Source organism: Physeter macrocephalus, chromosome 10 (assembly GCF_002837175.3).
Source record: "Physeter macrocephalus isolate SW-GA chromosome 10, ASM283717v5, whole genome shotgun sequence".
Taxonomy (NCBI): domain Eukaryota; kingdom Metazoa; phylum Chordata; class Mammalia; order Artiodactyla; family Physeteridae; genus Physeter; species Physeter macrocephalus.
In genome coordinates this window covers 3,755,067-3,768,593 of record NC_041223.1, presented here as the reverse complement: position 1 = coordinate 3,768,593, position 13,527 = coordinate 3,755,067, and the positions used below count along the sequence as shown (strand labels likewise).

At 41.4% G+C, this 13,527-nt stretch overlaps 1 protein-coding gene across 1 annotated transcript in view; it reads right to left on the bottom strand.

The window, feature by feature from the left end:
* Positions 1-10,108: 10,108 nt before the first annotated feature.
* C10H6orf118 (chromosome 10 C6orf118 homolog) overlaps positions 10,109-13,527 on the bottom strand; it is a 15,820-nt gene continuing 12,401 nt past the window's right edge. Inside the window, 2 exon segments of the mRNA XM_007131130.2 lie at positions 10,109-10,159; positions 12,114-12,167. Of these exon segments, the coding sequence (XP_007131192.1) occupies positions 10,109-10,159; positions 12,114-12,167 (105 nt within the window).

Genomic DNA, 13,527 nt, shown 5'->3' with positions numbered 1-13,527 from the left:
TAGAGAAGGGGGAAAAGAATAGCTAACATGCATATTTTAAGATGCTTGATCTTGTTAATAAGAAGGCATTAAATGGCCAGATAAAATTTATTTTTAAAAGCTCAAGTAAGAATCTTCAATTAACCAAAAACCTCCCACTCCACTCTCCCCATTTCCCCAAAACCCATGCTTCCCCCAGTCAGCGCCTGTCTGTTGCTCAGACAAAAAGCCTTAAAGTCACCTTAGAGTCCTTGCTCTCCCTCCAGCGTTAGATCCAAACCATCAGCGAACCCTGCCATTCCCCCTTCACATCTGCTTTCCTCTACCCCCAGTTTCTAGCACATCTGACCACTTCTCGCCACTCCCAAGCTTCCTGGCTGGCTCAGCATCCCCTCCTGCCTGTATTTCTGGAAAATTCTCCTCGTGGGGTCCCTGTGTAGAAGGTTTCTGCCCTGGGGCCTGTATCAGCCATGGTTCTCCAGGGAAAGGTACCCGTAGGATATACATGTTAAAATGAATCTTTAAAGGAATTGGCTCACGCCATGTGGAGGCTGGCAAGCTTGAAATCTATAGGACAGGCCAGCAGATTGGAAACAGGTGGGAGTAGATGCTGCCATCTTGAGGCAGAACTTTTTTACAGGAATCCTCAGTTTTTGCCCTTAAGGCCTTCAACTGATTGGGTGAGGCCCACCGGCATTAGGGAAGGTGGTCACCTTTACTTAAAGCCAACTGATGGTAGATGTTAACCCCACCTACTACATACCTTTACACCAACACCGCAACAGTATTTGATTAAATCCCTGGGCACTGTGGTCCGGACAGACTGACCCATAAAACTCACCATCCAAGCCCCTTACGCAGGAGACAGACTGGTCCTCTCTCCTCTACTCTCCCCCCAGTGACTGCCTGTCACCCTCACAGTAGAAGCCCTACCCTAACTCCGGGCGTCTCTCCCTGCTCCTTCTCCCTTGCTTCCTCCTTTCTGCTGCGTTTCCCTCCTTGCTGAACCTATTCTTGGGACGATAGCATGAGCAGTACTGGATGTACACCCCTGCTGTGCCTTGAAGTCCCACGTCCTTCTGTTTCCAGGGCCTTTGCACGTGCTCTCTTTCTGCCTGGAATGCTTCCACCAGACCCTTGTATGATTTCACCTCTCTTCTTTAGGGTGTCTGCTCCAATATAATGATAGGAGGGAGAACTGCCCTCGCCGCTCTATGTGAAATGGCGTCGTCCTCACTATCCTCCACACACCATGTCTCCTTTCCTCTGCTTTACTTTCACTCAGCACTAATTGCCATCTGACATATTCACCAATTTACTGGTGAGGAACGGGTCAGGAACTGGTCAAAACTGGGGTTCCTGAGCCCAGGACTCCTGGGGCTTTGTATGTGGCATCTACAGCTGTGTCTCCATCACGTAGGATAACGCTCAGCACACAGTATGTCCTCAATAAATAATTGTAATGATTGAATTAGAAATAATAACTCCAATAGCTGCTAGTTACAAAGAGGTGAAATGGGTATTCTATGGTTGATGAGGGTTTAATTTTGGTACAACCAAATTACAGTTTCATGATTTGGACCAATCTTAACAAATCTAGAAAAGAATTAATGCATGTACCATTTTACATAGAAATCCTACTTTGAATAGTTTATATTTAAAAACTACCGTCTCAAATAAAGGTTGTTCATGGCAGTTGCAAACGTCCATTTCATTGCAAAAAGATTTTGAGAACAAGCTAAGAGTCAGTAATCCAGGAGAGAAGAGTTAAATCAATTAAAATATAGCCACACCATAGAATACGATGTAGCCACTCAACAAAAAAGCAGATTTTCATGTTCTTACTTAAAAAGATGACGCTAGTATAATGTCAAATAAGGACAAGTTTCAAAGCTATTGTAAGTTGATCCAGTTTTGTTAAATTATAGTTATAATTAATTTATCATTAATTATTAATATAAGCGCACAAGCCTATTATATGGACATATATATGCACCAAACACAAGTATACATAGAAAGACATCCAGAAGGCTATCCCTTGAGTCAATATTATGAGTATCTTTGGGAGATAGATCCCTGGGATGATAGCATGTGTAGTATTATCTGTATAATCAAGATAAAGGTTTAAAACTACACAGACAAGATTAAAAGCCAACATTCATGTCAATTCCAATATGCAAGTTAGACCCATGAGCAGATTGTGGTCTAGAATTTTGCCTTTCATGGAAACGTAAATAGTGAATATGTTTTGCCCAGAAGGTTTTACCGCCTCGCGTGGTGAAGGCACGAAAGCAATCCTGCGCGGATGTTTCAATTGCACAGAGCATAAAGCCTGCTGGAGATGTGCTTCCTAGCTCCCTTCGGCCATGCAAACTCGCGCAAACTCGCGTCGCATGAGGGCTGTGCTGTACTGGCTGAGGGGAAGGGAGAGCTCAGTGGGAGACACAGCGCCTGGTAAAGTGCCTACCGGGAGGGAACCCTCTCAGAAACTCGTGAGACACCTTCTCCTGCTCCCAGAAACAGGTGGGGAGTGCCACAGGCTGAGATGCCCTGTCGTCTATAAGCAGAAGCCACACGCAGGAATTTGAAGCTTGCCTGTTGGGTGACCTGTAGGGAGAGAGGACTGGGGAACGTGGCTTTCACGTGTAGAGGAGAAAGCGTGGCCCGTGGTCCCTACTCACGAATGCCAGCATGCCCTGCTCACCCTTGGGACACCCCGCATCCACCCCCTCGGACTCCAGTGGCCACTTTCATCACAGAAAGCAATTGATTCTCCTGTTCCTTCCTCCCTTCAAACTTAATGCTTAAGACATCTGTGTTATGACTCCGGCTTCTCTCTACTATGATCCTCACTCTCTTTCAAAGCCAAGCGTTCCTGCAGCACCTCTGATGGACCCTCCTGGCACCACCAAGCCCCTGGAGACCTTGCACTTGCTTCCTATAGCCTAACAGTTGGGACTTGGACAGTTAAAGGTTTATCTAAATAAATCTATGTCACAAATACACTACCGTGTGTAAAACGGAGAGCTAGTGGGAACGTGCTGTACAGCACAGGGAGATCAGCTCGGTGCTCTGTGATGGCCTAGAGCGGGGAGATGGGGACCGGGGAGGGAGGTCCAAGAGGGAGGGGATGTGTGTATGCGTAGGGCTGATTCACTTCGCCGTGCAGCAAAAACTAACACAACACTGTAAAGCAATTATACTCCAATAAAAAATAAATAAATAAATAAATCTGTGTCACCCAAGAGACTCTTTCCAAAATGCTGTGAGATCTGCTATACAACCCAGTCTTCAGGGAGTGATGTCAACCCCATTGTTGAATAATAGGTCCCTCATTCTTCCCCGCCCAACTCCACAACAACAATTCGTGGTCCATCCACAGACAAAGATGCCTCTGTGGAAGCTGTGGGATCCAGCACCGTATGTCAAGGGACCCAGGGACAGCCTCGCCCATGCATGCATCTGGTGATAGGCAGGCAGACCCTGGTCCCAGGTGGGCTCCCTGTCGGGGCCCATGAACCAGCGCCAGCCCCTCTCAGCCATGGGAGCCCTTGAAAAAACGCTGTCTTAGACAATCACCTACAGTCAAGGGAGCCTTGTGAAGTCCAGGTTTCCAGAGGAGAAGGTCCTGCACAACTTTGGAGCAAAAAGTATAAGTCCGGATGCACTCGCGTGGGTAAGAGGAGAAGTTTGACTTTACCACATCATCCTTCTCCCAGGGCAGCCCAGCTGAGGGCCAAGAGAGCACACGATCTTCCACGCGGGAAGGTGTGAGCCTGCGAGGGCCACTTCTCTCCCACTCCATCCCGAGTACCAGATCGTGGCTGCAGGACTCGGGGCAGGAAGAGGCTGGGGGAGCGGTACTGTTCCTGGTAACTTCATGGCAACAAAGGCCTCAAAAAGGCCATCAGGCCCTTCTGACCCTTCTCTCCCGCGGATAGTGCTCATGACTCCTTTGGGGCCATCTTTTTACTCTCCTCACACCATTTACAACTACTTACACCAGAGCCCCGAACCAGGGCTAGTCCACTCATCACTTTATAAAATATATTTAAATTGTGAAACATTTTAAATAAGCAATTCCCCACCTACAAAATGAGAATGGTAACTGTAATCTACCACATGGGGACACGTGAGAATTAAATGAACACACGTAAAGCGCATAGACTAGCGTCTAGTATACGGTGAATGTTGAACACGTGTTAGGTGCTAGCATAATAGTTGTACAGCAGTGTACAGAAAATAATATAACCAATACCTGTGAATCCACTATCAATATTAAACATGCATTAGGAACGTATCTAGGAATATCTGCTTCAAATTTTTCTTTTTTAAAAGAAATGAAACATTACAGATATACTAAACCATTAAAGCTAGCTATGCCTTCTCTTTTCTTCCCTACAGCTAATCAGCATCCTAGAATTAGCGAGCTTCATACCAATGTGTGTTTAATTATATGTTTGTTTAATTTAATTTTATTTGTTTATTTGTTTAATTTTATATTTAATTAATGATACCACGATGTATGTATCCTCTTGAAACTTGCTTTTTTCACCTAACATTATATTTTTGATATTTAGCAATGTTAACATACGTAGCTCTATTTCTTTTAACTGCTTTATAGTGTTCCATTGAAAGATTTCATCACCAGGACCATTACTACCCTACTCAGGAACCATTAAGTTGCTTCCATTTTCCACTATCACAGTTATACAGTGACCACTGATAGATAGGTATTCAGATGATAGATAGATAAATAGAGATAGGTAGATGATAGATAGATAGATAGATAGATAGATAGATAGATAGATGAGAGATAGATAGATAGATTAGATAGATAGATAGATAGATAGATAGATAGATAGATAGATAGATAGATAGATAGATAGATAGATAGATAGATAGATAGATAGATAGATAGATAGATAGATAGATAGATAGATAGATAGATAGATAGATAGATAGATAGATAGATAGATAGATAGATAGATAGATAGATAGATAGATAGATAGATAGATAGATAGATAGATAGATAGATAGATAGATAGATAGATAGATAGATAGATAGATAGATAGATGCAGGTATGGGTATAACCAGAGTATATAGCATATTTCAAATGTAAATAGAGATATAGATGATACAAATATAGGTATATGCAAATAGAGATATAGACACAAATATAAGTTATATAGCTTATTCTTTCCTATTTGAATGAATGTAATTTAATGAATGCACATTAATAACAGCAAATCCTTACTTTCATCTTGATTTATTTTTCCAAAATATATTTTGGCTCTTATATAAATGAAACCGAAGGAATGGCTAAGTTTCACATTAAGATTACAGACTTCTTCCCGTACCTGCTAATTTGAGTTGGAAGTTTAGAGAATAACTGATTTGGAAGAGATAGATAGATAGATGATAGATAGATAGATGATAGATAGATAGATAGATAGTTAGATGATAGATAGATAGATGATAGATAGATAGATGATAGATAGATAGATAATAGACAGACCAAATGAGAGAAAGAGAGAGAAATCTCCTTGGGTACATGTGCATGAGTTTCTTCTTTAGGGTCAGACTTTTTATTTTTGGCCAGCCACGCAGATAATGGGATCTTAGTGCCCTGACCAGGGATCAAACCCGGGCCCTCGGCAGTGGAAGTGTGGAGTACTAACCACTGGACCGCCAGGGACTTCCCTAGGGTCACCCTTTATGGTAGATCAGGATAGGTTATGCTGCAGTAACAAGTTAATCCTAATACCTGTTGGCATGAATAGTATATGTAGCTGTAATAAAGCCTACCTCTTACTGAAGTGGCAACAGGGAAACATTTATGTCACACTCCACGCTCTGAGTCACAGTATCTTTGTGCTCACTTCCCTCCTGGCATGGAGCCCCTCCCAAACTGTCTAAGGGAGACAACTTCCCATCCAGTCACAGCGTCCAGCTCAAAGTCCACGATCTTTTGGGGATACCCTGTACTCTCTCCATCCGCTGATAACCAGAATAATTGCAATAAATGTACAAATGTGTCTTCATACAGAAAAGGTGAGAATAGGGCTTCCCTGGTGGCGCAGTGGTTAAGAATCCGCCTACCAGTGCAGGGGACACGGGTTCGAGCCCTGGTCATGGAAGATCCCACATGCTGCGGAGCAACTAAGTCCGTGCGCCACAACTACCGAGCCTGCGAGCTAGATGATAGATAGATGATAGATAGATAGATAGATGATAGATAGATAGATGAGAGGTAGATAGATAGATGATAGATGATAGATAGATAGATAGATGATAGATAGATGATAGATAGATAGATGATAGATAGATAGATAATAGACAGACCAAATGAGAGAAAGAGAGAGAAATCTCCTTGGGTACATGTGCATGAGTTTCTTCTTTAGGGTCAGACTTTTTATTTTTGGCCAGCCACGCAGATAATGGGATCTTAGTGCCCTGACCAGGGATCAAACCCGGGCCCTCGGCAGTGGAAGTGTGGAGTACTAACCACTGGACCGCCAGGGACTTCCCTAGGGTCACCCTTTATGGTAGATCAGGATAGGTTATGCTGCAGTAACAAGTTAATCCTAATACCTGTTGGCATGAATAGTATATGTAGCTGTAATAAAGCCTACCTCTTACTGAAGTGGCAACAGGGAAACATTTATGTCACACTCCACGCTCTGAGTCACAGTATCTTTGTGCTCACTTCCCTCCTGGCATGGAGCCCCTCCCAAACTCTCTAAGGGAGACAACTTCCCATCCAGTCACAGCGTCCAGCTCAAAGTCCACGATCTTTTGGGGATACCCTGTACTCTCTCCATCCGCTGATAACCAGAATAATTGCAATAAATGTACAAATGTGTCTTCATACAGAAAAGGTGAGAATAGGGCTTCCCTGGTGGCGCAGTGGTTAAGAATCCGCCTACCAGTGCAGGGGACACGGGTTCGAGCCCTGGTCATGGAAGATCCCACATGCTGCGGAGCAACTAAGTCCGTGCGCCACAACTACCGAGCCTGCGTGCCACAACTACTGAAGCCCACGCACCTAGAGCCCGTGTTCCACAACAAGAGAAGCCACCGCAGTGAGAAGCCTGTGCACCACAACGAAGAGTAGCCCCCGCTCGTCGCAACCAGAGAAAGCCCGAGTGCAGCAACAAAGACAAAACGCAGCCAAAAATAAATAAATAAAATACATAATTTTTTTTAAAAAAGGTGAGAAGAGAACATACACATAGTGGGCCTTGCTCTGCAGCATTTTGAAGGCCTGCAGAGAGACAGTGTAAGGGTCCCTAGCAAGCATCAGGGTGAAGTGCTCGGTTTAAGTACTGATTCTGCATCTGAATGGAGCCCTCTTGTTCATTGTCCTTGTCACTGGCTTGGCCCTCCTTTGTTCCCCACTTGGACAAGTCTGAAGTGGGCTTCCCAGAGCATGCTTCCTTGGGGGATACACGTTTTCTCAGCTTCCTTCCTGCACCTCTTCATTGAAGTTCAGGGGTCCAAGGATGGTTCAAGGTTTTGAACAGAAATGGACATTCTTGCCTTAGGTTTCCAATTTCCTTGGCAGTAAAACTCCCCTCAAAACTCATTAGAGGGCTTCCCTGGTGGCGCAGTGGATGAGAGTCCGCCTGCCGATGCGGGGGACACGGGTTCGTGCCCCGGTCCGGGAAGATCCCACATGCCGCAGAGCAGCTGGGCCCGTGAGCCATGGCCGCTGAGCCTGCGCGTCCGGAGCCTGTGCTCCGCAACGGGAGAGGCCACAGTGGTGAGAGGCCCGCGTAACGCAAAAAAAAGAAAAAAGAAAATAAAATAAACTCATTAGATGTCCACTCCATGTGCCTCCAGTCACTCCCAGGTGGCCGCTGTTCGCTTAGAGATGCTCTCGGCTCTTTTTCTTTCTCATGCCCCCTGCCCAGCTCTAATCCTCAATTCAAGGACAGTTTCCTGGAGGCGCTGGGGCTATGGTGGAAAGGCCACACCTGTAATCTACTCTTTATTTTCACACGGTCAATCAAGTTACAGAGTTTTTATAATCTCATCTCTTACATCTCTGCACTCAAAGCAGTCTTTTTTTTTCATAGTAAGAAGTCCAAATTTCTGACTCTTTTGTATTATTCCTTTTTATTTCCTTTTACAAATAAGTTGATCTTTCGGGTGCTCACCTTTCGTGTAATATGTTATCACAACCCTCCCACATTGGCCCAAACATGTTACCTGGTCTCCCTGCAAGGGGGGTTGCGACACATTAGGAACACAGATATTCGGTGACCGGCACTACTTGTGGCCTAATTACATTCTAACCTGTTCGTATCAATTTACACTCACTTCAGCAGTGGGTGAGACTTAGTTGATCCGTGTCCTTGTGTGCACTTAGGTTTAGCAGACTTTCTTTTTTGTTGTTATTCTGTTCAGAAATCTGTGCAGCAAACGGTAAACTCCCTAAGGATTGGGACTGTGTCTTCTTTCCCATACTTCCAGCAACTAGCATATTGTTTGAAATGTACCTGAATGTTGATGTAATGAATGTTGCTTGAATAAATGAATGAATAATAGGATGACAACCAATGAATGGAGTTTGAATAAATGAATGAATCGTAGGATGAATAGTAGGATGACTTTTTTTAAAGAAAAATTAACCAGTCCCAAGGATATACGTACCAAAGTGACTGCTACACGACTTTGATCTTGACAAACATTTATTATCGTTTATCTCATATCTCTTCAAAAACAGTGTTTTTGTGGCATTAGCCAGAATAATGGCCAATTGAAAGAAGGATTTTCCTGCCCTTCCACTCCTCCCCCACAGATCCATTTGGTCCCTAAAGCCAGAAGCCCTCATAACATGGAATAACACATCCCTTTGCCTCTACATCCAGCTTCTCTGCCTCCAAAGTAGATCCTCCTTGACCCCGTCTCTTGAGTGAATAGCTCTCCCTTTCTTGACAAGCAAATAAATGCAGCTTTCTGTGTTGGTCTGTTTTTAGTTCTAGTGGTCTTTATGTCTCTCTTTGACATTGCAGAAATTCATTTCCCTATATCTTGACTGGTGATGTGTCAAAATGACATGGCACGTTGCAGTGATAAGAGTTTAGGAACTGAGCAAGCCATATCTGGGTTTGGACCCCAGTTCTAATATTTAAGTGAACTTTAAGCAAATCAACTCACCATTTCACATTTTCATTCTCTCCCCTGTGTAATGGGATATCGGGTGCCTACTCAATAAGATTCAAAGAACATAAATAACACATAGAAAGCAACTTGAACACAGAGAACTCAACAAACATTAATAAAGTCTAATTTATTTTTATACATGGTAAAATGTTTCTGTTTCAGTTGCCACCCGTGTGTCTCTGAAAGCAGGGTGGATCATGCCCTAGGAAGAGCTGAACATCTTAAGGAGACCTGTGATGAACACAACTTCTGGTCCATAGAAAGTAAACCTTGCTTATCTCTTTCTCTCTCCCTAACCTCAAACCCTACTGTTCCAAGTTAGGGTTAAAACCCTCATGTTTATAGCTACCACTGACATTTGATCTTCACTGCAGCCCTATATACGGTTGTCCAAAGTAACTGGACTTGCATTTACTCTGAGTGTTCAGACCGTGTTATAGGCAAAGTACGGATACAAAGGTTGTCATGAAGATCACAATCAGCTAAGATATGTGCAGTGCAAAGCACCATGCTAGTTTTGTAACGGCGGTAGAGCACTGTATCATTTCATTAAATAGATATTTATTCAACGACTACTACATTTTATTAAATGCTTATACATAAACTTGCATTGGCAAATAAGAAATAAGTTTAATCTGTATTGCAGCGGTGCTGAATTTCCTATTCCTATCAAATAATTGAAAATATTTTTTCCTGGAGAAAGTTATTGAATGGAAGCAGAAAATACTCTAAGAACTACTATTTTTATGAATATGTATACAAAGTAAAACTAATCACATGAACACATGTACTTATTTCAATATCTTGAGTAGGATACATATACCACATTAATTTTATTGGAGATTAAAACTGACAAAATGAAATGTATCTTCATTAATTTATACCTCTGCCAACATCCACACTATGTAGATGGTGGCTGTGAGTTTTCCTAGGTCATTCTTCCAGTCACTTAAGAGTTATCTGTCTGTTTTAATTTTACATATTCTTTAATAAATTCCCAAAGGTTCCTTAAAATACAAAACAAATGAGTACAATGGGTTAGAAAAAAGTACATTAAGCATGAAAGAAAATTTCAAAATAAACATCTATTTAGGACACATTTACTCAAAAGCTTAGAGTAAGACTTTGCAACCCTTCACTTTCTTTCAAAGGATATTTGTAGTAGACTTTTGGCCTGGAATGTAGCAAAGTTTCTCTCTCTACATATGGGCAGAGTCCCCTGCAACTTTTTCCAGGCTAAGTAGGATGTGGCAGCAGAGGTAGATTTACCTTGACGATAATGTTTAAACGTCAGGTCAGTTCATTCTCACTGCCAAGACTATGGAAGGAATCTTCCCTCTTTTGTATTTGTACTTCTATATACTTTTCCTTTGAGGATAATACAAGGCCTCACAGAACCTGGATCTACCTGTGTGGCTCAGTCAACACCCATCCTAACACCTTTTCTCCTCTCTCTACCACGTAAACTGGCAAGTGGAATGGTTCTATTTCCTGACTCCTTTGCAGCTAAGGGTGGCCTTAGGATGTGGTGCTGGCCAGTGAGATGCGGTGGAAGTCCCTGGGAAGGGCTTTCCTTCCTAAATACAACAGAATAAGCTCATAATGAGAAGCTCTTTGCCACCTGTCCTGCACTTTCCCCTTTCTTCCCACGTGGGACATGGACCCAGTGCCTGAAGACAGCCACGCTGAGGCCCTGAGAAGGAAAACCATCCTCAAGGAAAGCAGGGAAGAAAGAGAGAAGAACCCTGGTTCCTTGATGATTTCATTGAACCTACGCCACCAACAACTAAACGTCTTTTTACTTGTTGATACAATAAGCTCTTTCCATATTTAAACCATCAATGGTTTTCCCAGCCTTTCCAAATCCTGAGATTTAAACTATGGTACCAACTCAAACGAAAATTAACTCTATAAGATCTAAACGTATGTCACAGATAATACAAATCAGCATTTTATTTTTAAATTAAAATTTTCAGAATCAAACATGTATAGGTTGTTTCAAAGATCTAGTATCACTAAAAGCCATAAAATTTGAGAAAAGAAAGCCCCTCAGAGCCACACGCCTCCCCACCTTCCTGATCTCTGCCCATGAGGATTCACCCTCAACTCTTCAGCTTTGTCCAAAGAATTTATTTCTAGATTGCTGAATAATATATACAGTGGAGCTTGAAATCTTGGACTAAGCATTCTTAAGCACTGGAAAGGATGTGTGGCATGCATGTGTGAAGTTAACACTCAGGAATGCAAACACTTCAAAAGTACTGTCCAGTGTAAACTAGCTGTAAATGGACGGTCTTGATAGTTTCAACATCAGATTATTATGACAGTTCCTTTACCAGGGCATCAGTACTCACCGTTGCTCACCCTCACTCAGCTTGCTCTTCCCCATGATCTGCTTCACGTGGTTTTCAATAAACTACCAAGAAGTAGAAATCATTTGGTCATGTACAATGCATGATACTGCTCATTGGTAATGGCGATAATGTTGTCGATTACGTCCAAATGCATTACCACTTCTAGAATCAGGCATAGCATACTACTTCATACTGTCTATAATACATATATAATCAAGGCAGCACTACCGTCTATGAAACAACAAATTGTTACCGTGCATTTTGGAGGGCTATCCTGGAAAGTCATTAAGGGAGCCAGTTCATTACATTCCTTGTCACCAAATAAACTTATTACAATTAATTTTTACGTGCAGAAGGGTTAGAGAAATGGTCAATTCTGATTGACACATTCAACTATTAAAAAAAGAATGCTTTTCTTTTCATTAATACATTAGCTTACACCTGTCCAGTTTTAAGCTAATGTCTGCATAGCGAGATATTCCTGGCATGAGAGAACGTTATCATTTAGAAAGATTATGCATATACTTTCATATTTGGTTTATGACATAGTACGAGAAGGCACTAGGGGGAATACTTTTATTGAAAAACATACATTCGCAAAACTTACTTGTATTTTCTTCTTTAAAATTTTATTTGCTGTTTCCAACTTTATAGTTTCAGCCTGAAGGAAAAATGGTTTGAAAAGAAAGATACTTGGTTAAGAATATTTGTTAAATATTTTTCCCCATTTATGGAACAAAAGTATTACGTGAATGCTGCTATTCTAATTTCAAAAGTATTCAACAGCACATCCCTTAAAAACAATGAATAAACAAAGCATGACTTGAAGGACATTTATTAAGACAGAAAGATCCTGGCCCTCTGGGTCAAAAACTAGAGGAGGTGGAAGCTGATGTTGCAAAACACTGGAGAATCTTAGGGAAGTTCCAGAGGAGAAGAATTCCTCATTTTTCAGAGTTAATAATGGAATTTTTAAGGTAGCCAGATACAATATAAAAATACAAACATCAATAAGTCACATAATATCAGTGATAACTGATTATAAACTGTAATGTTAAGAAAAAATTTTTGAGTTGCCATTCACAATAGTAACAGATACCAAAACGTCACAAGAACAAAAGTAACAAAAAATATTTAAGACCAATGCATTAAAATAAACAAATACAAAATGATCCTAGATGGAGTGCTCATATTGTAAAGCTGTCACTTCTTCCCAAATGAATTTCTAATTCATTAGAAGCACAATAAAAATACCAAGAGTATTATTACTGAAACTGAAAAATTAGTTACTACTGTAAATGAGAATATCCAAGTTAATTGTGAACAAAATAATGATGAGAGGATATCTGCTCTTCCAGATATCCACCATATTGAAAAGGATTCGCAATTGCATCATGAGGCTGGATAATGTATAATTAAGAAGTTGGGCTGACTTTAAATCCTAATTCTACTACTTGATGCTGTGAGCTTAATCAAGTCACTTAGTATACCTGTGCCTTGGTTTCCCTATCTGAAAAAGAGCATCTATCTCTTAGTGTTGTTGGGAATTAAATGAAATAGTATTTTTGTTTTGTTTACAGCAATATCTGTGCATCGTAAATCCGTGATATATTTAGTTATTTTTTCTTCTGGCTAGAAATAACATTTCGAATCCAGATCCAGATATCAGTTACTTAATAGGATAATAAATGCAATTCTATTGTCCCCTCCAGTATTTGAATTAAGGAGCCAAATACAAATAATAAATATTTAAAGTATTATAAATTACTGATACGGAATCATTATAGGGAATCTTCTAATTCCTAGGTTCAATCCATTTAAAAGAGGTCTTAATTATGAAAGAAAAGTTTACATGATTTTGCATTATAATATGCTCACAATACATAAAGCTACAACTTGTTTTCACTGTTTAAAAATTCAACTATAGGGCTTCCCTGGTGGTGCAGTGGTTGAGAATCTGTCTGCCAATGCACGGGACACGGGTTCGAGCCCTGGTCTGGGAAGATCCCACATGCCGCGGA